General features: G+C 35.9%; 1 protein-coding gene across 1 annotated transcript; it reads right to left on the minus strand.

The window, feature by feature from the left end:
* Positions 1-27,982, minus strand: LOC137406305 (condensin-2 complex subunit G2-like). Its single transcript, XM_068092899.1, has 23 exons — positions 27,890-27,982; positions 27,005-27,148; positions 25,223-25,331; positions 24,985-25,142; positions 24,781-24,903; positions 24,547-24,641; positions 23,936-24,008; positions 23,751-23,843; positions 23,373-23,591; positions 22,562-22,741; positions 17,634-17,786; positions 16,465-16,687; positions 15,453-15,637; positions 14,123-14,236; positions 12,343-12,420; positions 11,991-12,230; positions 11,458-11,607; positions 4,320-4,427; positions 4,119-4,222; positions 3,794-4,029; positions 3,229-3,395; positions 853-1,031; positions 1-707 (listed from the first exon to the last, which is right to left on the minus strand). Exons 1-23 carry the CDS (start codon positions 27,980-27,982, stop codon positions 608-610), a joined length of 3,324 nt encoding a protein of 1,107 aa, XP_067949000.1. The 3' UTR covers positions 1-607.
* Between the last annotated feature and the right edge of the window lie 16 nt (positions 27,983-27,998).

Consider the following 27,998-nt stretch of genomic DNA (forward strand, 5'->3'; position numbering starts at 1 on the left):
ATCTAGCATGCAGTGAAACGTGTAGTTTTATATTTGCATTAAGATGCTGTTAAAATCATCAGCGGAAGTGTTACTGAAATGTGTGCCAAGAGAATACAATTCCATCTATCCTGCTGAAAGATCAAAGAAAAATGCTAAAATGTTCAATATGGTACATGTACATGCTAAAAATTATGTGAGATGAAAAAATGACTGCTATGTATGATTAACAAAGCCATAAAATGATGAAAACTAAAATATTTGATAAAATATTTTCAGAAAACTCTGACAAAACAAAACAGTGTACAACTGACTTGTGTGTAAGATACATATGTAGCATATGCAGAAATAAATAAATGAATATAGAATCGGCCGTAAAATATGGTAACAGAAAATAAGAAGACAAAACATGTCTCACAGATAATTATAAACATTGGCTCCATGCAGGCTGCATAAGGCAGGCTGCATAAGGCAGGCTGCAATATTACTGCATGACATTTGCCGAATTGAAAAAAGATTTACAATTATTCTACTACAAAGTCATTGATAACAAATAGATATTTTTTCAATTCATCAAAACAGCATACTATAAAGCACACTTACTCAACATGCTTATATTTAACACGAGCTAGGATATCGACGCCATGGTTACTAATAAACAAATGTTATCTTTCAAGCTTCCTTCATCGCAATCCTTGAGCTTGTTCTGTAGATGAATGGATACCAGACTGTAAGAAACATGAATAGTTGTAAAAATCTCAAATATCACTTAAAAATATCACTTATTTGAAAGAAAGCAACAGAACATTTTTTGACCGAAACATAACCTGTCAGCAATGACCTTTATATGAGGTAAGAGTAGACTTCCCTCACCTTTGAATGGAACTTGAACTATGTATAGTCATTCGCATGCGTTCATACACCGATGATGTGATATCACCCTCATCCAGTAATGAGAGAAAACTTTCGACTAATTCGGCGACAATTCTCTTACCCAAGGGAAGCACAAGTAGATCGGCTGACTGCACCAGCCTCACCCAGCTAGACTTTGCCTGCAATACATCAACATGGCAAAACCACCCACTCCTATAATAGTAGCTCTTCAAACCTGGTAACACATTCTGAAATGATAATAAAAAAATTGTTTTTGCTACAGAAACACTCTTTGAGCTATTGGTGGTGATTTTGCGGTATTAAATTTCGCCGTCTTTTTCATGCTAGTGTTTTGTACATAATTGGCTGACAAGTCTATGTCAATGTCACAGACTACCACTTTGGTATAAATGGATGTTTTGTAGCTCAGGCCTCTTTACTGTTACGAATGCGACTGTTTATTGTAGAGCTGCACAATGATCGCGTTAATTAAACGATTAACATGACTAATACAAATAAACGATTAACTGAGTTTGGTCAATTAATCTTCAATTAAAATGCAACCGAAGTGATGATCTTGATGTGGTTCCTTTCCTTTGTACTGTTTAGCACCATACATTCGTAATACTAACGTAGCAGGTTACTACCATTTAATTTACTAGCAAATAAATATCATGACAAGCAACACTTTCTTACCAATAAATTAAACCACAATTATTTTGCACTCGACTATGAAAACACAGTGAGTCACTAACAATTAAACTTGTTTATACAATACAATGCACAAGCGCTGTGCCGATCTAGCCGTAAGCGGCCATGTTGTTAGATGTTTGAACATGTTTCTAGGTAATAGCAACAAAAGTGATTTCAGTATTATTTAATATCTTACAGTTTACTTTTATTTATTTTTAAAAGCTTTCTTAAGTAAATTATACATGTAGTTTCATTTTTCAAAAAAATCACAATCATATTTCAGCTTCAGAATATTAGTAATATAAGATTGACACTTTATTGGAACATGAAAGCAGAAAAATGTCTTCCACCCTAGGTAGCGCATTACTGTAAGTTGTTGGAAGCGTAAACAAGAAAGCGAAGTGCAGTATATGCCAGAAAGAATTTGCTTACCACCACAGCACATCATCATTAAGATATATTTTAACTAATTCTCATCCTACCCGCAGAAATCATCACCAGCTGTCGCAGACAATAACTAATACTACTGACTACTGGTACTACTGTCCGCTGTGAGCAGCTATTCTCTAAAGCTGGCAATATTGTATGTAGGAAGAGGGCATCTCTTTATTCAGGTAATGTGAATAAACTGTGCTGCCTCAACTCTTGGCTGACTTAATTATAGACTTTCATAAACAGTTTTCATACTCATAATAATTATTACATTGTAACTTTAGTACATTGTACATAACATGTACTACTGCTAACAATTGTTTAAAATATAATTAATATATGTGTAGCTGTCTTATTCGTTTTTGAATATGCAAGTTTTTGCTAGATTAATTCTAAGATTAATTGGTTCAGACCAGTTATTAATCGCGATCAATTTTTATAATCCTGTGCAGCTCTAGTTTATTGTAAAAAAAAAGATTTTTTGTTCCATAAATCATATTGTTGGCGCTGGTCTCCTGGTCATTGATTTTTGGTTAAGGACAAAACCACAAAGCAAATGAATTTCATGTTTGGACGAATAAGAAAAAATCTGTCGTTAAACACAGAGCTTTGCTGAAAATCAACTAACAGCCAACTTACAATAACGTGTACGCTTTCCGAGTTGGAATATAAAATTTTTTGTATAAAAATTCGACTCTACATTTAAAGTTCCTGATATTCCTCAAAACATTCCACTTTCATAAGAAAAACTGGTCAAGCCAAGTGACAATTGAGGAGTAAATGTAAACAATATAAAACATCAAGATGGTAAAATGTCCATCAAATTAGCTTAAACCTAAATAGTCCAAGTAAGAGTGAGTTACACGGCGTATCTCTCTCACTACATTCATCTACCTCCACACCATCTATTCCATCTACTCGGATCACTAATCCCACACTTTCGCATCTCTATCTTCTGCCCCTCTCTCTTCCGCTTCTCTCTCTCTCTTTCTCTCTCCTTCGCTTCCCCTCCCATCCTCCCTCTCTCCCAGGGTAGTAATAATCAATACTTAAAATTGCCTATTTCTTTATTAATAATCTGTTTCACAACCCCCTATAGTGTTTTTCCTACAAGTACTTTTTAAAAACTTATCAAAAATTTATCCGTCGAACGAATTGAACCATTTTTAGTGCATTCTTACTGGGATATTTGTGCTAACACATGATACTTGGTGTAATAATATATTGGACAATCCCGCGGTAGACACCTACCTTGCCAGTCATGAAATCAGCGCCGCGTACATGGTAAGTAAATGATCTGATAGTTTGAACCCACGCTTCGCCGAGTGAGTCATCACATGAATCTGTGTTGCAGTCATCAGAGACAGATGCAGAATTAGTCAGCTGGTGCAGTACTTCATATAGTGTACCGGCCAAGCCTGCGATATACAGGTAGTTATTCAAGCTGTAGCACCCAAGTGAACACATATCTACTAAAACTCGCATGAAATATTTAGTGCTTGTCAGCAGACAGACCAGTCTAATGTAAACCCGGCGTGTAAAGAGCTCAGATAATATATATGCTAGCGTTGAACATTGGTAGATCACCATTGCATCTCAACAAACATATCTGTGCTGCTAAATATTGATAAAATGTTTTGGTGAAGTTAACTTGGGGTGTTAAACGTTGTTCCTATGAAATGTAATGATGCTCTATAAACAGACAAGAAATTTATAGGTAGCACTTATTTTAACGTTTGCTATATGTACACACATTTGCTAGAAGTATGGTATGCAATTGGATATGTAATAGTACATGTATGCACTGTCAACTTACCAGCAGAACAGAGAAGTGTGGCATGCTTGAATAAAGAGCAAGAAATATGCAGGACTCCACTAGACAGGTTCTGCAACGCAACATAGTTCAGAATGACAGTGAGAGCCAACTGAGCAGCCTTTGTACTCAGTTCTCTCACATAATCACCACCCCCTACATTCAGACACAAAGTAGAATCATCAGCCGAAAGTACCGTTTCCTGTGGATCCTGAAGACGACGACGTTTCTTAGCTCCGCTGAAATACAGCGAATAGAAATGTACTGCTATTTAAGTGAGCAATAACCAAACAAATGTAATCAGATGAACAGCGTAATGCGCACTTACATTGTAGAGAGAGCGAGGTCATCAATAGTGAGCCCATCATAGCAATAATTGTTGATGATAGAAGATAACTCAGTTATGTGTGACAGCAACTTCTTCTCATCACCCTATTAAAAGTAGAATTTAGCTACCAAAGAATCGGTAGAAAAGCTTCAAACCAGAACAAAAGAGAAACAACAGCTGTTCAACCGTTGAAGCACCTACCTCGTATATGATGTAAAGCAATTTACTGTGTAATGTCATCAGAGATATTAGCGTGTCGATTTCCCAGCCAAATGACTTAGTCTCCTTTAGACAGTGCTGAACAATGATCTATAGAAAAATGCAACAAATGTATGATTCATTTTTTCCAGCATTTGGGAAAAAAAATAAAGCAACATAGATTATAAAGATAATTTTATTAACCCCCAAAACCATATGCATTTCCTCCTTTAGGTTTCCGATATCTATGGCTGAATACATTAGATACATACATACGTTTTAAAAATTTTTGTCACGTTTTTCAGAATCTAAATATTGCTAATAAATGTACCTGATTTTTTGACAGAAACAAAATATCGGTATTGTGTAGTTTTAGGATACGGAACTACTAGCACCTACGGAACTACTAGCACCTACGGAACTACTAGCACCTACGGAACTTTGGAAGAGGTTTGAGAGTAAACATACTAAAAGAGCAACAAATTGATTTCATGATATGATGCAGTCAGGAAGCAACTAGGGTCATTTTCTCCACATGACTGACTGTTATTTTCACCAACTGTGTCTAAGTCCCAAAGTAACACCTGACTGTTTTCCCGTATATGATTCCGTGTACAGATTTATTCTGTTCTAATTTTATTCATAAAATGGTTATGAAAATACAGTCAAACATGGATAACTCGTCCACGGATAGCTCGAACACATGGTTAATTCGAACATTTCCTTTGGTCCGTTCCCACGTAATGATAAATTGCTATAGATAACTCGAACTCAACACTGTTAATTCGAACTGTTTTTTTGCTCAACGACTACCGAAACGGTTGTTATCGCTTTAGAAAATCACTTTATTCAAAGCCATAGAGGTAAACTTCATCTTTTCGTAATTCATAAGCGTCGTTATTACCACCATCGGCAAAATATTTTTGTCAACGACTTTTCTAAAAGTTTGGTGAAAATTGATTTATACTGCGATACGATGAATAGCACGGGCTAGCCGGGTCACGCGCGCAAGGATTTTCGCCACGCACATACAAAACAAAAATCGCATGTTGTTTTTGTTTTGTATGTGCGTGGCGAAAATCCTTGAGTGCGTGACCCGGCTAGCCCGTGATGAATAGTTTTCCGACGTTGATTCCGTGTTGAATCAACGTCGGAATGTTGAATGTTTAAAACGTCTTAAAATTGGTGTAATTAAACGTATACGTTGTCTGAGCTACAAAAAACTATTCATCGTTTGACCTAAACACAGAATACGTGTGTACATTCAATAAGTATCTATTAAAAAAGCGTGAGTGATATAGAATGTACCGTAAAACCTCGTAAAACTTCTAATTGAACTGCCTTGGAGTGTTGCTCTTAACGAATCCCAGGTAAAGTAAGGTAATCTGCATAAACTTCAAGAAGAAACGGCAAAATTGATCGTGGGTAAAACCCCAAAAGAAAAAAATGTCTTTTCTTTTGAGCATTTCAACAACGATCAAGTTTTGCCAAGGTCAATCTGAAAAACGTCCTGGCAATAACATCACCTCAAACAACAAACCAATCTCAAGTGATAGAAAAATCTCTATACTTTTTCATGAAAACGTTTTAAACTTTACATTAGAAGCATTTAATTTGAAACAAGCCATTTTTGCTTTTGATTTATATTATAGCTTGTATATGTACATGTATCTACTAATAAATAAGTAAATATATGGACTTGTGACAGTGCTCTGATAACTTGAACGCTCTGATAATTCGAACACTTTTGCTCGGTCCCTTGAAGTTCGAGTTATCCATGTTTGACTGTATTAGGTTTACAGGTATGTATGTAGATTTATATTTGAGAATGTTAATATCTACTTCAGTGAGCAGCAAAAAAAGTGACATAGTACAAAACAAACGAGCTGGTGCAGTACTAAGCCAGCTTGAAGTACTTTTAAATGAACCTGTGTGTAGGTATGTAGGCATGTGTGTAGGCATGTGTGTAGGTATGCAGGCATGTGTGCAGGTATGTAGGCGCGTGTGTAGGTATGTAGGCATGTGTGTAGGCATGCGTGTAGGTATGTAGGCATGTGTGTAGGTATGTGTGTAGGTATGTAGGCATGTGTGTAGGTATGTGTGTATGTAGGCATGTGTGTAGGTATGTAGCAAACACTTGTGTCTTTGATTAATTCTGAAGATAACAACTATGTAAGCTTGGTACTTTGCCGTCGAAATATAATGGTATTACGATGAGCAGACGAACCGTACACTTTCATGTTTAAAAATATGAGATTCTGATTTGTTGTTAGAGCAGACTCCGCTTCAATATGTAATTCAAAAACACAACCAAGCTGCCTCCATCGACCTGGCTGAAGCTATTTGAATACCCGCCCAATGAAATGCATTGACAACAGATGGTCTGATATCTGCTATAGCTACATAGGCCAATGCTACTAGCGACGTTTTGTGTTGGCAACGAGATTGACCTATGAGACTTGGCCTCAGCTGCATGAAGACCACCATAGTCTTGCTGGATTTTTTATCAGATGATCAACAATTTGTGACAGCAATTACATTTGTGCAGCTGCGTTGCTATACTTTTGCTCGAGGAAAAAAGTGCCACAAGTTAGCGATGAAAATCTATTAGAGTTATAATTTAGGTTCATAATATGAACATAATAAAAGAAAAACTTCAGCAAGAATAAAGGATTAACCCTTTCGCGGGCAGAGCGACGTTTTTGTCACTTTGCGATACGGCTGCTAATAGGCAGTGCGACGTTTTTCTCGTTTCGGTAACGTATTTGATTATTGCAGTTTCTGGTTAGCTAAATGCCGTTTTTTGTTTACTTTTTTACCAATAGCAAGCTATGATATAGTAGTTTTGGTTAGCCTCAAAAATTGACTTAAAGGTTGAAAAAAAACGATCGTTTTTAGCAGTGATGAATAAATAAACTTTCGAAAAAAATTAGAAAATTGTTCTAAATAATTTATCAACTTTTATTTTTCTTGGTTCGGTTTTAGCTTTTATTTACCGAATTTTTCAAGAGAGAGAAGAACTTCCCGAAATTATTCTAATAAAACAAGTACTAGTACCGAAATTACTAAGAGATTCAGAGCTGACAGTGACTTTTTAGATTTAGTAGCAAGAGATGACAGTGAATCAGGTTTGGATTGTGATTGGAATGACTTTACATCTGGAAGTGACAGTGATGAAAGGCTGGTAGCAGTAATGATGAGGATGTGAGTAGGAGTGATGCCAGTGCCTGGAAGAATATAACCAACATAAACAGAGATAAATCTCCTACAATTCAGCAGTTTATAGCAGTGACAGGCCCAGTATTTACTTCAGTAGATGCTCAACCAGTAGAGTATTTTGAAAAGTTTTTTGAGCCTGTCAATCCAGAAAGTACATATTTGTGGGAGCTCTTTGTTACACGAATAAGTACATGGTGCAAAGACTGTGATGTGGGCCTTTGTAAAGGAGAATGCTTTCGAAAATATCATTCGTAAATAGACAATTATTATGAAAAGCATATATTTTATGTTATACATTTTTATTTGTTTATAATATACAGTGAAACATGGATAACTCAAACTTCACGAGACCGAGCGAAAGTGTTTGAGTTATCAGAGCGTTCAAGTTATCAGAGCACAGTCACAAGTGAATGTATTTATCAGTAGATACATATACAAACTACATGTATATATAAAACTAAAGTATAGGTTGTTTGTTGTAAGTTAAAGGGCATCTGATGTAGAGTTTTAAAGTATTTATCAGAAAGTATAGATAATTTTATACACTTGAGATTTGTGTGTTGTTTTAGGTGATGTGACTGCCAGAACTTTTTCAGATTAAAATTGGCAAAACCTAATCGCGGTTAAAACGCTCAGAAGACAATTTTTCTTCTGAGTGTTTTACTCGAGATCAATTTTGCTAATTTTAATCTTAAAACGTCTTGTCAGTCACATCACCTAAAACTGCAAACAAATCTCAGCCCAATAGAAAAATATCTATTCTTTCTGATAATTTTTAAAACTGGACATAAGTAAAAATTTATGACCAATGCAAAAAAGCATGCTTTACATCTGATCAGTTGTTTCATTTAAAAAACTTATCGAGTGTATTCTGTGACAAGGTATTTTTTTGACAAAGATCAACAGTGTGACTTATTGTAGAAATAGATTTTAAACTAGTTATTATAGTCCTTGCACTCTCTCGTATCTATAAAACGTCTGAAGACATCTAAAGCGTTGTTTGCATCAGCCAAGGTAGGTGGATCAGGTTCAACAATCTCAGCCTCATCCTCTCTATCGGACTTATCGAGAGTACCACAATATGTCACAGACTGCACAATCTCTGCATCACTCAAATGCTCAGCAACAGTAATGTCTGCATCAACCACTAAAAGCTCATCTGCAAAACCAAACTTGAATTTAAGCTAAAGTAAAACTATTTTTAAAACATTTGTTAGGCACCTTAGACAGTCATAAATTTAGCCCTTTATCAGGTCGAGTTCATAATAATGTAACGGAATTGGCTATTTCAAGATTACTTACTTACTGTCACATTTGATGTAGAATCTATGGTGTGTAGTAGAAGATTTAGATTTCTCACAGTGTCACCTTCTTCATTATCATTAGCAGTTGAAGTCGCATCTGTTTGATCAAGGTTGGTATGACCAAACCCGTGGTGAAAACAGTTGGCAATCGTTTCTTTTGTGACACGGCTCCATGCTCTGTCCACCCAGCATATTGCTTGCAAAACATTGATAGAAGCATCTGGCTTCTTTCCATGAGTGTCAATGTAATCAACAGTGAATTGCAAAACTTGCTGACGATAATAAGATTTAAAAGTTCGAATGATTCCTTGGTCCATAGGTTGCAGCACGCTTTTGGTATTGGGTGGTGTAAATAGAAGCCTGATTGACATAAGCCCATGCATAGTTGGGTGTGCTGGACAGTTGTCAATGATGAGAAGCACTTTTCTGTTTTTTCTGGTCATCCGGCGATCAAAATCTCTTACCCATGTTTGAAAGATGTCACTCACCATCCAAGCCTTCTTATTGTGGTAATACTGACATGGAAGGTTAGTAACATCTTTAAAACAGCGGGGATTTTTGAACTTTCCTATTACAATAGGAACTTCCTTCTCGGTGCCAGACATATTAGCGCAAAGTGCCACAGTCAGTCTTTCTTTTGACAACTTCACTTCACTACACTTCTCCCCTTTAAAGTGCAACATTTTGTCGACCATGAGCTAGCTTGTAAAACAATCCGGTTTTGTCCATATAATATATATGTCTATATAATATATAAATTATATTATATATATAATTGAATATGTCACCATAAGTGTACGTTTGAAGTAATGGAGTAAGCACCTCTTCTTTCCACTTCTCCAACATTAACTGCAGCTGACTCTCCAACAACGATCTGACTGCCAATAGAATGCCTTTTCTTCCACCTGTCGATCCAATCGCGAGAAACAATAGTATCCTTTTCTAAATCCTGTAAAAACTTGTTAGCCTTTTCTAACAAAATTGGCACATCGATTGGTACGCCTTCACTACGCACTTGTCTAAACCAAGTCAATAATACACCATCCAAATCATCGTGCGACGTTGAACGATCTCTTAGCCTTGATGAATTTTGGTCACATAACGATCTTATTCTTTCTTTTTGTTTAATCCATGTTGACACTGTACTTTTTGGAAGATTTTCTCTTTTTGATAATGCTGATAGCTTTTGTCCTGCTTCGATTTTCTCGAGTACTTTAAGTTTGTCAGAAGGTTTCCACGCTTTTCTTTGCTTGCGTGATGCCATCGTAAAGCGGATGTCTGTTGTAGCGGACGCTAAGCCACAAGCCTATTTGTGACATTTTATCTTTATGTATCCGCATATAATCACTGCTACAATATGTATTTTGCATGCTGTGTCTATCTTTATTAAATTTTTATCGCTAATATCTTCTAACGTTTATAGCTTGGCCGTAACTAAGCGAACGTCTTAGCGACCCTATTAATAATTTTTATATGATTTCTTTTTCGGTTCCATTATACGGTACGGGGGAAATTATATGTACACTATACGCGTATAAAAAGCGCTTTCGTTAAGAAAGCAGAGCAGTCTCAGCTCCGCGACTAGTGGAAACTCTTTCGAAATGAATTGAACGGAAACCACGTTTGTGAATTCGGCAGAAAACGGTTCGAGTTAACGGTGCTGAGGTCGAGTTATATAAAGCCATTTATCATTGCGTGGGAATGGACCAAGCAAATCCATTCGAGTTAACCATGTGTTCGATATATCCGAGGGCGAGTTATCCATGTTTCACAGTATATATATGCCTATGGACATATACATGTATACATATGCACCTTTAAACATAGATATATGCACATAATAACACACAGAAAAGTGTATGAACCTTTTAAAAAAAATTGATTTTTTGGAAAATTAATTCGCCCTTGGGAGTCTGATTTAGTTTTAAAAATTCGCCCGCGAAAGGGTTAAGCTTCCTGGACAGTTCTAACTGGCCCAGTGACCTTTACATATCTGTTGCGAGTGAGAATATGATAAATATTTCTATCCATATATAAATAGTTCTTTGTGTGAAGGAGGCTTATCAATGTCATTTGTAAAATAATTTATATAATTTATACAAAACCGTTTCCTCATGATATGAAGTTTAAAAGTTACATTTGTTTGACAAAGTTTGAAAACCTTTAGTTGTTTTTATTTTCTCTTTTAATTTATTTCAACTACACAAAACACTTCTCCCACGATATGTAGTTTGAAAGTTAGAATGGCAAATGTTATATGTTAAATACAAACCAATTTTCTGTCCAGACTTTGTTATTACCCGGAAAACGCCGGGAAGCACAGCTAGTCTCATATAAAACCAGCTTGTGCTGAGAATGAATGAAAAAGAATGAGGATTATGTTGATTAGGAAGTAAGTCATCTGTCCAACCATAGACGCACGAGTTGCTCCTCTACCGACACACACCAACTGGTTTGTTCAAAGATTACGTGTGCTGGCAGGCATGTTGTGGATGTATGCGCAACCACAGTTTTACAATAGAGCATTTAATATTGTGATGTGAAACATTGGACCAAGTATAGAAAATGATATTATTCAAGTTTTACTGGATTACAAAATAAAAACGCAGTGAACTTACCTGAGCCTGGGCAAGCCTTTCAAATAGTTGTTGAAGCAGTGAATTTTCTTCTTGAACTTTGGACAAACAGTTGGGGTGGTTCAGCACACACTTCACAACCTGAACTGAAGCTTTAAGGCTAGCGGCTATGAACCCACCATCTCGTGAACTCTAAAATATGGACAGATAACTGATAGTTTATATTGTATGAACAGATAACTGATGAGTACAGTACAACCAAATCTGTAGATATAATTACACATAACATCAAAACAGAGACGAATTTTATAAAACTATGTAAGAACCTAAATCATATATTAAAAAACTAGAAATAATTAAACTAAAAATAAATACTAAATAATAATAAATAATAAAACTAAATAAATAAACTAAAAACAAATAAAAAGGGTCTTTTAAAATAATGGTTAAATAAATACAATATTATTAATATTATGATAATAATTAATTAATAAGTAAATTATCAACAATTATTAATAATTGACATCTTATGCTGATAGGTTTGTAGGTTAAGGCAAGACAATGCTATAACTCACTCTGCGTGGTCTGCAGATGCCATTTAATGGTGCTAGCCACTTGTGCACAGTTTCCAGTAGCTTGCGAGCACTACCCCATGCACAAACACACAAGACCACACTTTCGGGGAAAGCTTCTTCAATATTGTCACGGTTTGGCAACTTCTGAAATTCCCTCTCCACTCTCCTGCAGAACTGCTTCGCGAAGCTCAATGGCAAAAAGCTAGCAATGAAGAGAAGAGTTTCCTGGATCTGGTCATTCTATAAAACGTAAGATCAAGAAATGGCGTGATTTAGCGAAACCCAATAAAAAAGGATGGTTATGAAATTGACGATTCTTGTAGTGAAAGTATAAAACAAACACATGAGGTACCTCGAAGACTGGAAAGAACTCCAGGAGCGCTCTGCTGAATTTGTCAAACAGGATGGCCTGCAACTCTTCATTGCCAACCTAAGGGCAAAAGTAGATATACAACAGAGCAATTACAAAAGTATATGACGCACAGGTTAAGGCAAAATTCAAGATGTGAGTCAACAGTCACACGCGACTGAAACCATTTGCAATTCTTGAAGAATTGATATGATAGTACCTACACAAATGAATGATGCAGCCACTCTAAAAGAAAGCATCAGTCAACTTTGAGAATGCACTAGAGTAACATATAGGTTTTGCACTCATGAGAGAATGAGTTAGCTAGCCGAGAAGACTTTAAAGAGAACCAGAAGCACTTTAAAGATGAACTTACGGAAAATATTAGTTGATTTTATCAGAAGGTATTTTGCTCCCATTTGCAAATGCTTTCCATGCTTGAGGCTCCTTCCTGGCTGATTGCCAGGATGATTCAAGATTAAAAATGACAAAATTTGATTGCAATTAAAATGCTCAGATCAAACGGAAACGCGATTATGATGTCTTTAGTTGCTAAGAGACCGACAGAATAGAGACACATAATGCTGCAACTTTAACGCAATAGCCGATATTAACTACAGCAACGATGACAACTAGTGACGTCATTTCGCATGGATTTTTCTTATGAGAATTTCAACAGCAATGAAGTTTTGTTAATTTTAATCTTGAAACATCCTGGCGGTCAGACCACCTCAAACATCAAAAACAATTACAACTGATAGAGAAGTAGCGATACTTTCCGATAGAATATACTAAAACCTTGCGTAGTAAAATCTCGAATATACTAAAATCTTCATCTTTGAAACTATGGAGACTATTCCAGTAATTAACAATCAAGTATTTCTAAGCAAGTGCTGGATAGTATATGGCTAAATCGTCTTTAAAATATGTTGCACGAGATGGTTGTAGATGTTCAACTAACGAGTGTGATATAGCGAGTCTTAAAATGTAATAAACAATAAATACATTTTGTAAAAGTAGCATTACTAATACAAACCGATTTATAATGTATCTATATACATGTATATAGATCTCAAAGTTTGTGAATAATTTTGTGTGTCCGGCTGTAGCTATTAAAATCATGGAGTGAAGAATCTGAGTCGCATAAGATTTAATCTCGAAACCTTGCATCCCCAGACAATACACTAAACCATTGAGCTACGTGAGATTGATGGATTCATTGGGTGATATGAGCCGATATATGGGTTACGCAATGCGATTAAAGCCTACTCTCACGGCTTTTATTAGTAGGTTTAGCAATAGGGATACTACATAGCTCGCTCAAATTAGCCATTGGCAATGTGCCAAGCTAATGGTAAGCAACTACATTAACTGCCACTGTTTTATAAGCTGTTTTTAATACCTGTGCAACGCTGGACATTCCGCTAGTTATGTATATAAAAAGAGCTCCAATTCTAACATCAAATAATAATAATTTGATTTGAAGGTAATCAAAAGTTGCTAAACATAGAAATCTTAATCGTAAGCCAGAATTTAAACAATTAGTGACATACTTGGCTTCAGCTCAACAAAGTATAAACTAAACAATAACTTGAACTCAAAAAATAGTAGGAGACAAAACAAACCTCAACTAAAGAAACCGCAACAAATCCAACAGGAAGCATAGACAAAAACCAGCTAGCCGCACGAGATACAAATTTATCATGCTAGAATACTGTAGTAAAAACCTTCAAAACTTTGTAAATTTATGACCACGGTCTGGGCTTATAACAGCTGCACGTACTTTATTGAGCTCTTTAGAGAAGCCAGCCCATAAAATGGAAATGACATCGAATAGGCCCCTCATCACTGATGTGTTGTCTATGGTCAACTCTTCCTCTTGAGAGCTGTCTGTGTCCTATGACCACATATCAGTAACAAACAAGGGTAATGGCTGTCTGTGTCCTATGACCACACATCAGTAACAAACAGGGATATTGGCTGTCTGCATGCTATGACCACATATCAGTAACAAACAAGAGTATTGGCTGTCTGCATCCTATGACCACACATCAGTAACAAACAGGGATATTGGCTGTCTGCATCCTATGACCACACATCAGTAACAAACAAGGGTATTGGCTGTCTGCATCCTATGACCACATATCAGTAACAAACAAGGGTATTGGCTGTCTGCATCCTATGACCACACCTCAGTAACAAACAAGGGTATTGGCTGTCTGCATCCTATGACCACATATCAGTAACAAACAAGGGTATTGGCTGTCTGCATCCTATGACCACACCTCAGTAACAAACAAGGGTATTGGCTGTCTGCATCCTATGACCACATATCAGTAACAAACAAGGGTATTGGCTGTCTGCATCCTATGACCACATATTAGTAAAAACAAAATAATCAACAAATATCAGCAAAATACATGTAAAGAGAATTTTCCAAATAACTCATAAGAATAAAAGAGAGATGAGTTGGAAGATACTAAAAAGGTCCAAAGTGGAAAAACAAGTTCTATCATATGAATACAGATCCTATCATCAATGTGACATGGTTTAAAAATAATTTAATGATCAGTATTGATTCAAGTAAATAATATTTCTTAATCTTTGTTGGCTTTGAATGTATTAATTACTTTTTTGTTATTGGATTGAACTATGCGAACTAGTGTTTCAAATAGTGAAAAGCATAGCTTCTGAAAACTCACATCGAACAACACGAACAAATAACATGGACAGTGCCAGAACAGTTTTATTGTGAATAGTTTGCAACACTTTAAAATCGTGTTTTTTTGTTTACTACATCCTATCCAAGTCCTAAAAATGACAACTAGGGCTAAAACGTAATTTAAAATACTTTGGTTCAGATTATTTCGCCAATATCTGATCATATTGCGGAATCATTTTCAGGAGTTGGTTTACATATTAAGTTTATCTTAAGATATAATTTGGTCAAATATTCCATAGCATTTGGATAGACTGCTTCAAGCATGTTTTAAAGCAGACATACAATGATTAATGCCATCTTCTATATAGCGATTACCCAGCTTAGACCTGAGCTTCTCTGTTTCTACCACATTTAGCACTCTCATAAGACAAGGAATGAACAGTATGCCCACCTTATGAAATAGAGTAATGTTATTGTCAATCATAGTGAAATCGCCGACGGTTGTTGCATTTTGTGCTGCAATGGTCATGTTGCTGAGGGTGGTGCAAAGAGATGGCCTTCGGTTTTCCTTTGCATTCTCATTGTACTTGTTAACACAAGTCAGAATGCACTTTCTTAGCAGCAACATGTAGTTCACTAGACAAAAACAACAATAAAAAGCTGCAAAACTGCATGCAAACAACACTTCAAATCTTAGGCAAATGCGGGAATGCTACGACCATTGAGACCTAACAATTAAAATAAAACATGTCATAAACATAACCCATGCAAATGTGAAACACATACATGTACACAGCCATCTCTGCTTGAATGCAAAACATGTCATAAAGTAGCAAGCGTAAAAAAAACATGCTCATTAAAAGGAACACATTTTATAAACAGGTCTAGGGTGATTAGTCCCAAAGCCAGCTTATTTATTGAAAATATTGCTCAAATGCCGATCGGCTCAAACATATAGATTGGTTATTTTTTCTGTTATTGCTGAAGCCACAAAAACCTTGAAGCATGGCATCGACAGTTGGAGATACTAGCAGAATTTGCACATGATAGAATTTTTAGAAGAACAAAAAAGTTAATTTTGTATTTGTACAGTTTCTTTCTTAAACGAACATTACCTGACTTTACATTTACTCCAACAAAACTTCCAGGATTTTACCTTTTGTGCACTACATACAAATTCTGATTCAAGATTTCGTAGTTCTACCTTCTAGTTCGTAGTTCTACCCTTGTCTTTACATCAATTTTAGACAAATCGTCATTAGATCAAATGGTATATTGTACGACTCGGTTTTAGATTAAAAGTCTTGGGACGAATTGGTCTATTAGACAATCGGATTTGGATCATTCGGCATTACAATCGTCATTAGACCAATCGTACAAAATCAGTTATAGACATATCTGATCCAATGGTTCATATAGTATACTTAATATACAAATATCTACGATGAAACAATATTACACACCTGCCTGCTGAAGAGTGATATGTTTAACGACGTATTTATAGAACTGCCTTGACCTTTCCAGTCCTGACTCTATAAGTGCTATACAACGGTCCAGTTGCATATCATTGCTCAAGCTCTCGTCTATAAAAGACCTGTAAGTCAACTCCACAAGCTTGGTGCAGACGGGACCGGTGTCCACCTCTAATCTCGCAAACACATGTTCTCTGCGCACGATTTTCCATATCTGCAAATGATATAATGAACCGCTGTCGATAACATGAAGTGACTGTCAGAAGAGATTTATAGGAGAATATGAAAGCGTATAATAAACATAAAAATAATAACATAAAAATGATGGGTATAGTAGAGCACGCGCAGAGACAATTTCAAAGGATAGAACGTAAAAACCTTTCATAATGGGAAAAGTACCAGGGGGGCAGTCAATTGACTTGGTTTTGATTTTCCAAAATTAGCACCGCAGACACTTAGATGTTAGTCATTGTAATTGTCAGTTGTTAATTGCAGTTGATTGAGCTCCGCATTTTACCATCATACATCTCGATAAGAATAACTGGCTATAGTACTCACAACAGAATATTAACAATGACCTGATCATAACATTATTTAGAATGTTTTATATAACTTATTAGTCATTATAAGCCACACAATTAAAACCATAATATATGTTTAAGTACTCATATTTACTCAGATGGATGCTCAGTATTTGGCCGCATACTGATATACGATGTGGATTTATAGTGTGGCTGTTGATAGTTGAATATACAATGAGATGTATAATTAAATATCTACGAACCTGGCTATGATAATCCGACTTTTCACTTATGTTTTCTCGCTATGCCTACATGTATATACACTATTGTACTAGTTGCTGTAAGATGTTTCAAAGAGTAAAAGAAGACAACTACACACTTGGTTTTCGAATAAAAGTCAAATATGTATCAGTGAATAATGAGAGAAACCTGATATATACAGATATAGGCTATATATATATATATACAGGTATATGTGATATATACAGATGTATATACAGGTATATATGATATATATATACATGATATATATATACACACACACATACATATAATGGTATAAACCAACAGCCTTGCATATGTAGTATATATACTACATATACAAGGCAGTTGGTTTATACAGTTTGGAAGTGCACAAACCTTGAAGGCACGAATATGCTTGATTTTTATGAGCAGTTTTGCAAAGGCAAGCTTCACTTTCTCTGACTTGTCATGAATAAGGTCAGCGACAGAAGGCAGCATGTTGCTGAGTAAGGCATAGTTCACATGGTTCTCCAAAAGTTGTGAGATTCCCTACGGGGTAAAGTGAAAATCAAACAAACATCATAATCGCAGACATTTTAAAACTTTGTGGAGACAACAGAAAAAATGACAAACACACCCATACACAGTAATACCATGACATATGAGTGCCAAAAATGTGACAAATTTGTGATAAGAAAAGTTCGAGCAAACCTTTGCCGTATGACACGAGATACACCTGAGATATGAGACAGTCCCCGATGTGGCCAAGTGTATAGTGTTAAGTGTGTGGTCGTCTAGCCAGACGTTAATATGAGACAGTCCCCGATGTGGCCAAGTGTATAGTGTTAAGTGTGTGGTCGTCTAACCAGACGTTAATCAAGCACTCAACTAAACAAATAACATCACTCTTGTTCTCACCTTTTTCCGGCTTTCTCCAAATGTACTGACAGCACCTACTGAATAAGCTACCTTTACCCAATTCAGGAATTCGTAGATTTCTTTACAGAGTATGCAAAAGGCTGCTTACGAGAATAGCAGTTCTCCGGATCTGTTTGAGCCAAAGCGAAAAAAAAACAAAAGCAAAAAATGAAAACAAATTAGAATTAGGTTTAGTGTAACATAAGATTAACTTATAATTAAGTGTGCGTATAGTAAGCAAAGTACAAGTGCATTTAAGTTAATTCTAAAGTTTATTTTACGCAGTTTTACAAAATTGGAGCGTATCGAGGGTGCTGCCGTATCGAGGGTGCTGCTGTAATGATGTCACATGTCACAATGCCTATTTTATTGAAGATCATAACCACTACGTAAGTATTTGTTATTTTGTGAGTATGATCGGTGAATTGGAATATCACTGTTTTATTATATATTATAACATATATTGTAATATATATTAATATTCTGTTTTACATGTGGGTGTTTTTTAAAACAGTCGAAACCAAGTATGATGAATCAGTCACCTTGGCAGGTGATGTGGTGACCTTGGTTTGGTCAGGTCATCTTGGCAGGTGACCAACGGATTAATTTATATTTGGTTATTTTATATGAAAAAAATTATTTGAGATACGAATGAATTGACACAGGAGCTCGGTCTCGAAACGTACCTTGAAAGCTTGAACCTACTGTTAATGTAGGTGTTACTGTAAACATTGTTACTTACACACTCATGTATATACACGTATATATATATATATATATATATATATATATATGTGTGTATAGACCGATATATGTATCTATATATACGAGGTCTGATCCAAAAGTTCCCGGAATGGAGTTGTATACTCATGCATATTTACACGATAGAAAAAACCCTTGCAGGGTTGGCCGGGAAACACCTCTGGAGTGTTGTCACAAAATTTCAGGTTGCTATGACAATGCGTTCTCATGTGAGCTAACGATATGTCAAGGTCTGTCCGGTGCTTCCTTCTTTTTAAAAAAAAATTTATCGTCATGTCTAATAAACCAGAACAGCGCATTTGCATTAAATTTTATGTGAAATTAGGAAAAACAAGGATATTACGACCTTTAAAATAAAGTTTTGATCATTCTTGAAAGCTTCCTTAAAATCGTTGCAAGCGTGCATCCTGAGCTCGTTTTGGTCATCAGTCAGCAAGCTTGGCACGAACTTTGCTGCGACTCGTTTAAATTGTTAAAAAATTGTTTACATCGTCAGTTAAAACTTTTTGAACAGTTCCAAAATTAAGTCCAGTCTCTCAAGATATCTCTAATGGTTAAACGTCGATCTGGCATGACTAGTGACCTCACACTGTCAATTTACGAGCAGGTTCTTGCCGACGCTGGTCTGCCAGACCTTGAGTCATCTTCAGTGCTGTCTCTACCTTCATAAAAACGTTTGTACCACTCAAAAATTTGTGTTTTTATAGACAGCATCTTCAAAAGCAATAGTTAACATTTCAACTGTCTGAATACTTGTTTTCCCTAATTTTGCACCAAAATTAATGCAAATACGCTGTCGGATTGATTAGGCATGACGATAAATTTGTTAAAAAAAAGACGGAAGCACCGGACAAACCTTGACATATCGTTAGCTCACATGAGAACGCATTGTCATAGCAACCTGAAATTTTGTGACAACACTCCAGAGGTGTTTCCCAGCCAATCCTGCAATGGGGTTTTCCATCGTGTGAATATGCACGAGTATACAACTCCATTCCGGGAACTTTTGGATCAGACCTCGTATATATTTATATACCGGTATATGTTTATATATAATTAGTCTGATTTGGTGACTTCATGTATAAAGTGCTTCACTTAAAAAGGAGCAAAAATAAAACAAGTTACAGAGGACTAAAATTTATTGCACCACAATATTGTTTCATATGGTTTACATTAAAATCAAAAGAATAGCTTCAAATCTGAGCAAACTACATTCGTCAGGTGCTAAAGCCATAACCTGACGAGTTTGGTTTGCTCAGATTTGAAGCTGTGCTTTTGATTTTACTGTAAACCATACGAAACAATATTGAGGTGCAATAAACTTAGTCACTCTATAACTTGTTTTATGTGTATATATATACAGTACATATACAGCATATATATACTGTATATATATACAGTATATATGTATACATCTAGCGTAAATATACATACATATATATACACTGTATATACCGTAAGTCCTCATGCTCAAGCCGCGCGGCTTGTGCTCAAATACAGATGACTCCCGAAAGAAAAAATAATCCTCCAACAAGCCGCGTACGCCCACAGACCGCGGCTAATGACTGAGGTTTTATCGTCCTTGACCCCTTTCGGGAGCGAGAGTGTTAAGACGGGCTTCGCTATACCCCCGTCCTCTTGAAAAAGAAACTAGGCTGCATCAGTAAACGTGAAAAGGATTTTCTTTTACTTCCAAGTTCAAATAAAAAATCCTAAACCCTTGCATCAAGAACTTATTTGCCATGTCTCAGCTAGATTTTTATTGCACTGTTAGAGGGCTTCACGTTTATGGAAAGATGCCGGTCAAGAATGAAAAGGTGTTAATTACCTATGATGGTGGTGAGTTAAACATGAGCGATAAATTCTTCTTTATTCTAAAGTATTCCATAAACATGACCTTGAAAATAAATGAGTAGGTCGCCAAAACCCTGTACGGAAAAGTGTATCATGACTGCGATTCTTTGGTTATAGTGCGGAACTGATCAGAGACCACATTTATCGAGAAGCCGCCCTGAGCCCCACATAAGTTTTAAAAACTTGGCTTTAGCCGTGGCCTATGACCTTGAACCAGAAGCCGCGTCCGACGACAGGCCGCGCGGCTTGAGCATAAGGACCTACGGTATACATTACATATACAGTGTAGATGTATATATACAGTGTATATACCACATATATACGGTATATACATGTATATATGCAATGCTGACTTTCACTGAATTGCTGTGACAACGGAGCCACATACTGATGATGAGGAACCGGACATATAGGTGACTGAACAAAGGTAATCTAGCGGCCAATACAAAGTAACTAATCATGGCAGGGCAAGAGCAATCAACAATACCAGTAACAATCAACACAAGTCAGTTGCAAAAAAGCGCATTATTGCGAGCAGCTACGATCTTGAGGTGAGTGCTCAAACTCCTAGAGACCCAAGCTTGAGTAAGCATTACCACCCTCTTAAGTTAACAGGGGAGAGGAAAACATTTATATCTTTATATACACAAGCATATAAATATATATATATATATATACATGTATCATTTTCAATAAGATGTTAAATCGGGTTAACCTATGTTAACTCTAGTTACATTAACTCTCTGCATTTCTGGATGTACATAGTGGTGTTTATTGTAGCCATGATTACTTACACTTACACACTTACACACACATGATTACTTACTTCACTGTATATAATATATATACAGTGAAACTCGGATAACTCGCCCTCGGATATCTCGAACACATGGTTAACTCGAACGGATTTGTTTGTCCGTTCCCACGCAATGATAAATTACTTTAGATAACTCGACCTTAACTTCGTTAACTCGAACAGTTTTTTTGCCCAACGGCTACCGAGACGGTTGTTATCTCTTTAGAATATCACTTTATTCCAAGCCATAGAGATAAACAACAACTTTTAGTAGTTCTTAGGCGTCATTATTACCACTATCGGCAAAATATTTTTGTTAACGACTTTTTTAAAGGTTTGCAAAAAATCAAATTTTACCAAACATCCGCCTGGGGGAAGCCCTCCGCAAGCAAGGAGAACCTAGGTAACCTTCAGGTAAACTTTAAGAAAAATCGGCAAAACTGGTTTTTGTTAAAACGCTCAAAAGAAAAATGTCTTTTTTTCTGAGAGTTTCAACCACGATCAGGTTTTGCCTCTTTTAATCTGAAAACGTCCTGGCAGTCACATCACCTAAAACAAACAAACAAACGCATCTCAAGTAATAAAAGGAAAAAATTTATACTTTCTGATAAAAATTGTTAAAACATTACACGAGAGGTCCCTTAACTTGCAACAAGCAATCAATGCTTTTGATTTATATATAGTTTGTATATGTACTGATAAATACAATAATACATGCACTTGTGACAGCGTTCTCATAACTTGAATGCTCTGATAACTCGAACACCTTCTCTCGGTCCCGTGAAGGTCGAGTTAGCCGAGTTTCACTGTATTTGTAAATGTATTAATATATACACCGCACCCTGATGAATGCAGATAGCTGGCGATAGTGGGAAAAAAATTAACAAAATATAAGTATTCTTTACTATTCATTTATTACTGCTACGTAACTTGTAGATGTCGTGTTTGGTTTATCTACGCTTTTACACTTCTTGAGGTAAACAAGTAAACATACCTTTATAACAGCAACTCTGACATCTATAGACGACTGGTCCCAAGCAAGTTTAGTGAAGAGCACAGCTAAGAGGTCCGATGTTACTTCGTGCGGTATTTGGTCAGCATACGTTGAGAGAACCCGGCAGACACCCGCGATCGCTACCTGTCTAACCACGTGATCTTCTTCTTCCAACAAATCCTGAACAAATATGACTGTGAAGACAGCATCAGCAGACACACCAGCTACAAGAGTCTTACCATGGTAAAGTTGGAAGCAAACCTTTCAAAATTCGGCTATAAAACGAAAAGCACAATTATCTGTAATCAATACGTGATCCCAGATTATAAGCTGGGACAAAGTCAAAATGTAAAAGTTTGTTGAATTAACAGGGAATTTAGACTGTCTATATATAAGATCACTTGACGTGATAATTCAGTGAAGACAACTGCTAAAAATGAGATAATCAGAACTCGAAGCAATCTTAGTCTGATGAAAGAGTTGAAACTAGGGTGGGATTTAAAATAAATCAGCTTGTAAAGTAGGTAGTTGATCTGCGTGACACTAAAACTGCTTATAAAAGCATTTATAAGCAGAATTTATTTATTTAAAGAACTTATTTAGAATTAAAGATTGCTCAATAGATTTTAATCAAGTCTTTGTTCTTATTATGTTTAAAAACAATTTTGAACAGATTTGTTCCAAATTTGTTTGTTCTGAAAAGAACAAACAGAGAGTCAGAAGCCATTTTATTACGAACAGAATCACAAGTCACCTGTCACAGGAAACACTATATATGCTGCATGACTGAATAAAAAGAAGAATGACTCACTGCCATTATGTCAAACTGCTTCTGGAGGCTCTCCTCACATTCTTTTTTAGTCTTGCTTGTGTCCACCAATGGCATCGCATCCAAAAACAATTCGGCAGCATTGGCTCTTACGTCAGCATTAGCTGCATGCAAGGATCTCCACAAAAAAGGCTTGTACAAGTTGACGAGCATTGCATTCACTGCAGACTGGTACTTGATTGAGTGAATGTGTGACATGTACTGGAACGAAAATGCCATCTGTTTTAAAACCTCAAACTGTGGCTTCAGACGGACGAACTTTGTTCTTTTTATAGTAAAGAAGATTGATAGTGTAAAACAGAGTGAATTAAAAGTTTCTATAGCTTAATGAAGGTTGACAGTTGTAACAGAAAGCGTTACCTTGATAAGGCGCGCATGCAAAGACTTGCTACCACCTCTTTTTATATAAATGGCACTGTACATCATGTCTTGTATCATTTCCATTTCGATCGACTACAATACAGAGCACACAATGGTCACATCTCTTCCTAAATTTAGATTGTAGGCCTATGGAGAAACGTGAAAGATGGACTCAGTCTACTTACAGCCTTCACATTAGCATCTTCACACTTCTTCCAGGCTTCCAGGGCTATTCCAGCATAGATACCAGCCATAGCTCTAAAACATGGACCAATATAGAAATTTAATATCATTTTATATACAGTGGTGTGTGAAAAAACTGGAACCATTTGTTCGAAAATGAAAACTTATAAAAATGGAAAAAATGAAAACTTGTGAAAAGGAAAAAAAAAGAAAAAATTTACAACATTGTTACCTATTGTGAATTTAGTCAACGGCCATAAATTAATCTTCATTTTGTCCTGATTTCGAATACGCTAACTAAACAGTGGTAAAATTATGTTTTGAATGATTATGGAGGCTAAATTCTGAACATTTCATTATTTATAATGTCTGAAGATAACAATCTGCACAGATATGATCACACCACATAAATTCTTATTTGCTTGCTTCAAGTCATATGCCAGTATATGACTTAAAATAAGCAAGTGTAAAAATATCGCTCAAACATGCAACAATTTTGATCTGTAAATCAAATATTGCAAAGGATTAATTTTGTATGTCAAAGTCTAACTGTTCCCAGTATATAAGGCCAGAAAACAGGGCACACTTTTACTATTATTACACTATTACTCACAGAGAAGCCTGCCCCAGGCCGTACTTGACTGTCTGGTGGATTCTCTTTAGCATGAGAGGCTGCATCACAATGGCATGGGAAAGGAACTTCTGTGCCTACCAAACAAAATGTGATTGAAAAGGCGCAAAGCGTGGTACCAACACTAAAAGGTCTACTACATTATGAGTCAACACTTCATGCATTGGACTTCATCAAACATTAATACACAATAATTAGACAGAAACTGAAAAATACCTTCGAATTCTTGAGAAATGCTGAATGTGTGAAGAGGTTGAGTATGAGATCCCAAACAAGCTTGCCGCTGGTAACATCTATACCTCCTAGTGCATCACGTAGTTTCCAAAGTCTTGACATATACTAAAACAAATAGCATACTTGATGAAAAGTGCAACAGGTACGCATCAAGCAGAGCGAGACATGAATAAGAGAAATGCATACAGTGCCTGCTGATTTTTCTTGAAGACATTTTTCGAGAAGGAAGACAACTGGTAAGGAGCTTAGAGCCTCCCGACCTTCTGTGCTATTCAACCACCAGCTCTCACACAGTTTCACCATGGGTCCTTTTAAGTGCTTGTGATCAGATGCCAACACATACCCTGCCGACAGAGCACAATTATTGTAACAAGTAGCGTCCTCAGGAATGTCAGTGAATGTGGAAAGAAAAAAGAGACCTTACCGTGCAGAAGGAGAACTGACTGAAAAAGATCCTGTGGGATGATACAATCTGATGAAGATATAAACTGCTGGGCCAGCCTAATTGCCACTTGTAAAAGTTGCAATGGATCCTGCAAAAAAAGGCAATGCTTCAACATTCAAATGAAAGTTTTTGCCACCATAAAAGCTTGAAAAGCTTACATGTATAATAGGCAAATGACATATATAAGCTTCTGCTTTTACAACCCAGCCAACCACCACACTGCTCCATTTTTAACTTTAATTAACTTTTCAACTTTATATAACTTACTAATCTTTATAATTTACAGAATTAAGATCATAATATGTGTTTAAATATTCATATTTACTGAGATGGATGCTCTGTATTTGGCTACATACTGATATACGATGTGGATTTATAGTGTGGCTGTTGATACTTGAATATACAGTGAGATGTATAACTGAATATCTACGAACCTGGCTATGATAATCCGACTTTTCACTTATGTTTTCTCGCTATGCTACATGTATATCGACTATTGTGCTAGTTGCTGTAAGATGTTTCAAAGAGTAAAAAGAGAAAATTACACACTTGGTTTTTGAATAAAAGTCAAATATGTATCAGTGAATAATGAGAGAAACCTGAAATATATATATTTATATGGTAGTTGTATGTATATATATATTTAACCACCATACTGGTCCATTTTTAAGGACCAAAGACGGAGACAAAATAATCTTTTTAAAATTAATGTTAAACCTTAAAGGTTGACTTGCAACAAAATTCAGATTACCGTTATTTAATATGCAAAGATTCACTGTTTTACTCTGTTGTGTTGTAGGTGCAAAATATGTGGAAAGGTGATTACAAGATCTTTAAAGCTCAAAAACGAACAGAAAATCGCAGCCATACGAGACCGCCGTAGTTTGGAATCTCTTTCCAAAATGGCTCAAATGTGATGTAGCTGTGAGATATGGTTTCTGTTTACACTTTCTTGCAACCTTATTCGTCAAAATATTTTCACAAATATACTTCACACATTGAATAAAACTATGTCTATTGTTCTTACGCGTCTATTTTATCGTCATTGTAATGCTGTCACTTTTAGCACTGATATCTTATAACTTACCGTAAAAAATCGTTAAACTTTTTAACCTTAGCTTGAAGGAGTACATATCATTGTCTGATAATCATGACGAGCCTGTTGGTTACCTGTGATAATCGAAAAGTGCTGCAAAAATTATTTGCGAAGTATTGGGTCACATGATCAGAGAACGACTTGACGATTGAATAATGCCGAAACAAATGTGTAAAGTAGCGAGCATCTATATTTGATACGGGGTCTTCGGTAAAACCCGAAGTGTTTGTCATAAACTAGTGCTACGATAAGTTTTATATTGAGCTTTGTATTGGCCTTTCAATTCACGTGAGAACATACATGACGATAACCAAATTTCGTGGTTACATCATCGAAATAAAGAGATTCCAATCTACGGCCGCTTTTCGTTTTTGAGCTTTTAAGAGCTTGTAATCACATTTCCACATATTTGGCACTTACAACACAACAAAGTAAGACATGGTGAATCTTTTGATACCAAATAACTGTAATGTGAATTTTGTTGCAAGTCAACCTTTAATGCATAGTTGAATATCGCAATGTATCAGGAATTATTAAGAACAGGCAATGTTAAACATAATGTTAGCATAAGTCATTATTTATAAAAGGAACTGCATAACAAGAGTATAATCTGAATAAACAGTTCTATTCCAGTCTGCAGTTACATAAATAAACTCAAGTACAACCTTGTTAATAGCATCAGAAACATCTGCCTCCGCTGCAGTCTCGTTAATGGTGGCTGTGACTATGTGTGGTGAAAGACGGATCCAAAGTTCTGTTTGCTGCTCTTCAGTAAGAGAACTAACAAGCTCCTTCAAATCCTCATCCTTCTTCCATAAAAGATTGATTTTGTAAGCATTAACCATTCTTTAATAAAACAATTGTATAAATCATGTAATTGTATATTGCCTACACAAATGTGCATATATGGTTCGACAGAAAATGGTTGACAGAAAAATTTAAAGCATTTTTACAGGAGCATTAATTCTGCAGCTGAGTCAACAATGTCAATAGCATAGTGTCTTTATTGCACAAAAAATCAAATCTATTGCATTAAATACAAAAATTAGCATGCATGCTCATTTTAATAAATTATATTGTTGGCAACTTTTTTAACAAACCTTTTACGTATTTAAAAAACTAGCTTGTGATCATTCCAAGTTTAGTGGCATAACTAAGAACATTATACAAAAATGTTAATGTAAAAATACATTTAAACAGGCAGATTATGCAGGTCTTCAAAAGATGTCAAAAGAGTAGTGATTTAGAAACTTAAAATGACGTAGTTCAGTTCAAAACATATTCATGCAACAGACACTCTATATCGATCCTACTTTACCTAGCCTTGTTGGAAGGATTATCGTTATTTCAAATCTTCACACATTTACAAGAAAAACATTAGGGATAATAGAATGGCATGCACAAGACAAAACAGTTGCACTATTAAAAGCATTGCACCACCATAATCAAGTATAGCATAGTACAACGCTTTTAATATGTTTGAATAACAAAATAAACAAATAATGTTACGCACTGCTACCAAACCATTACAACAGCAACGTTAACAGTACCTTGAGCAAAACATTTAAATTGAATAACTTTACAAACTCGTCAGGTGAATCTAGCTTTACGCTCTGTAAAACATTTGCTCTCACAGCCTCCATTTTATAGTGTTGTGAT

The sequence above is a fragment of the Watersipora subatra genome, chromosome 1 (genome assembly GCF_963576615.1).
Source record: "Watersipora subatra chromosome 1, tzWatSuba1.1, whole genome shotgun sequence".
NCBI classification, from domain to species: Eukaryota; Metazoa; Bryozoa; class Gymnolaemata; order Cheilostomatida; family Watersiporidae; genus Watersipora; species Watersipora subatra.

Excerpts from the sequence above, each read along its gene's own strand:
- LOC137406305 (XM_068092899.1), bottom strand. The coding sequence starts at position 27,982 with ATGGAGGCTGTGAGAGCAAATGTTTTACAGAGCGTAAAGCTAGATTCA. Across the intron at positions 11,608-11,990 it reads GCATCTGCAGACCACGCAGA|AGTTCACGAGATGGTGGGTT; the intron begins GTGAGTTATAGC and ends TCCATATTTTAG. Across the intron at positions 4,428-11,457 it reads AAAGGCTTGCCCAGGCTCAG|ATCATTGTTCAGCACTGTCT; the intron begins GTAAGTTCACTG and ends ATTTTTCTATAG.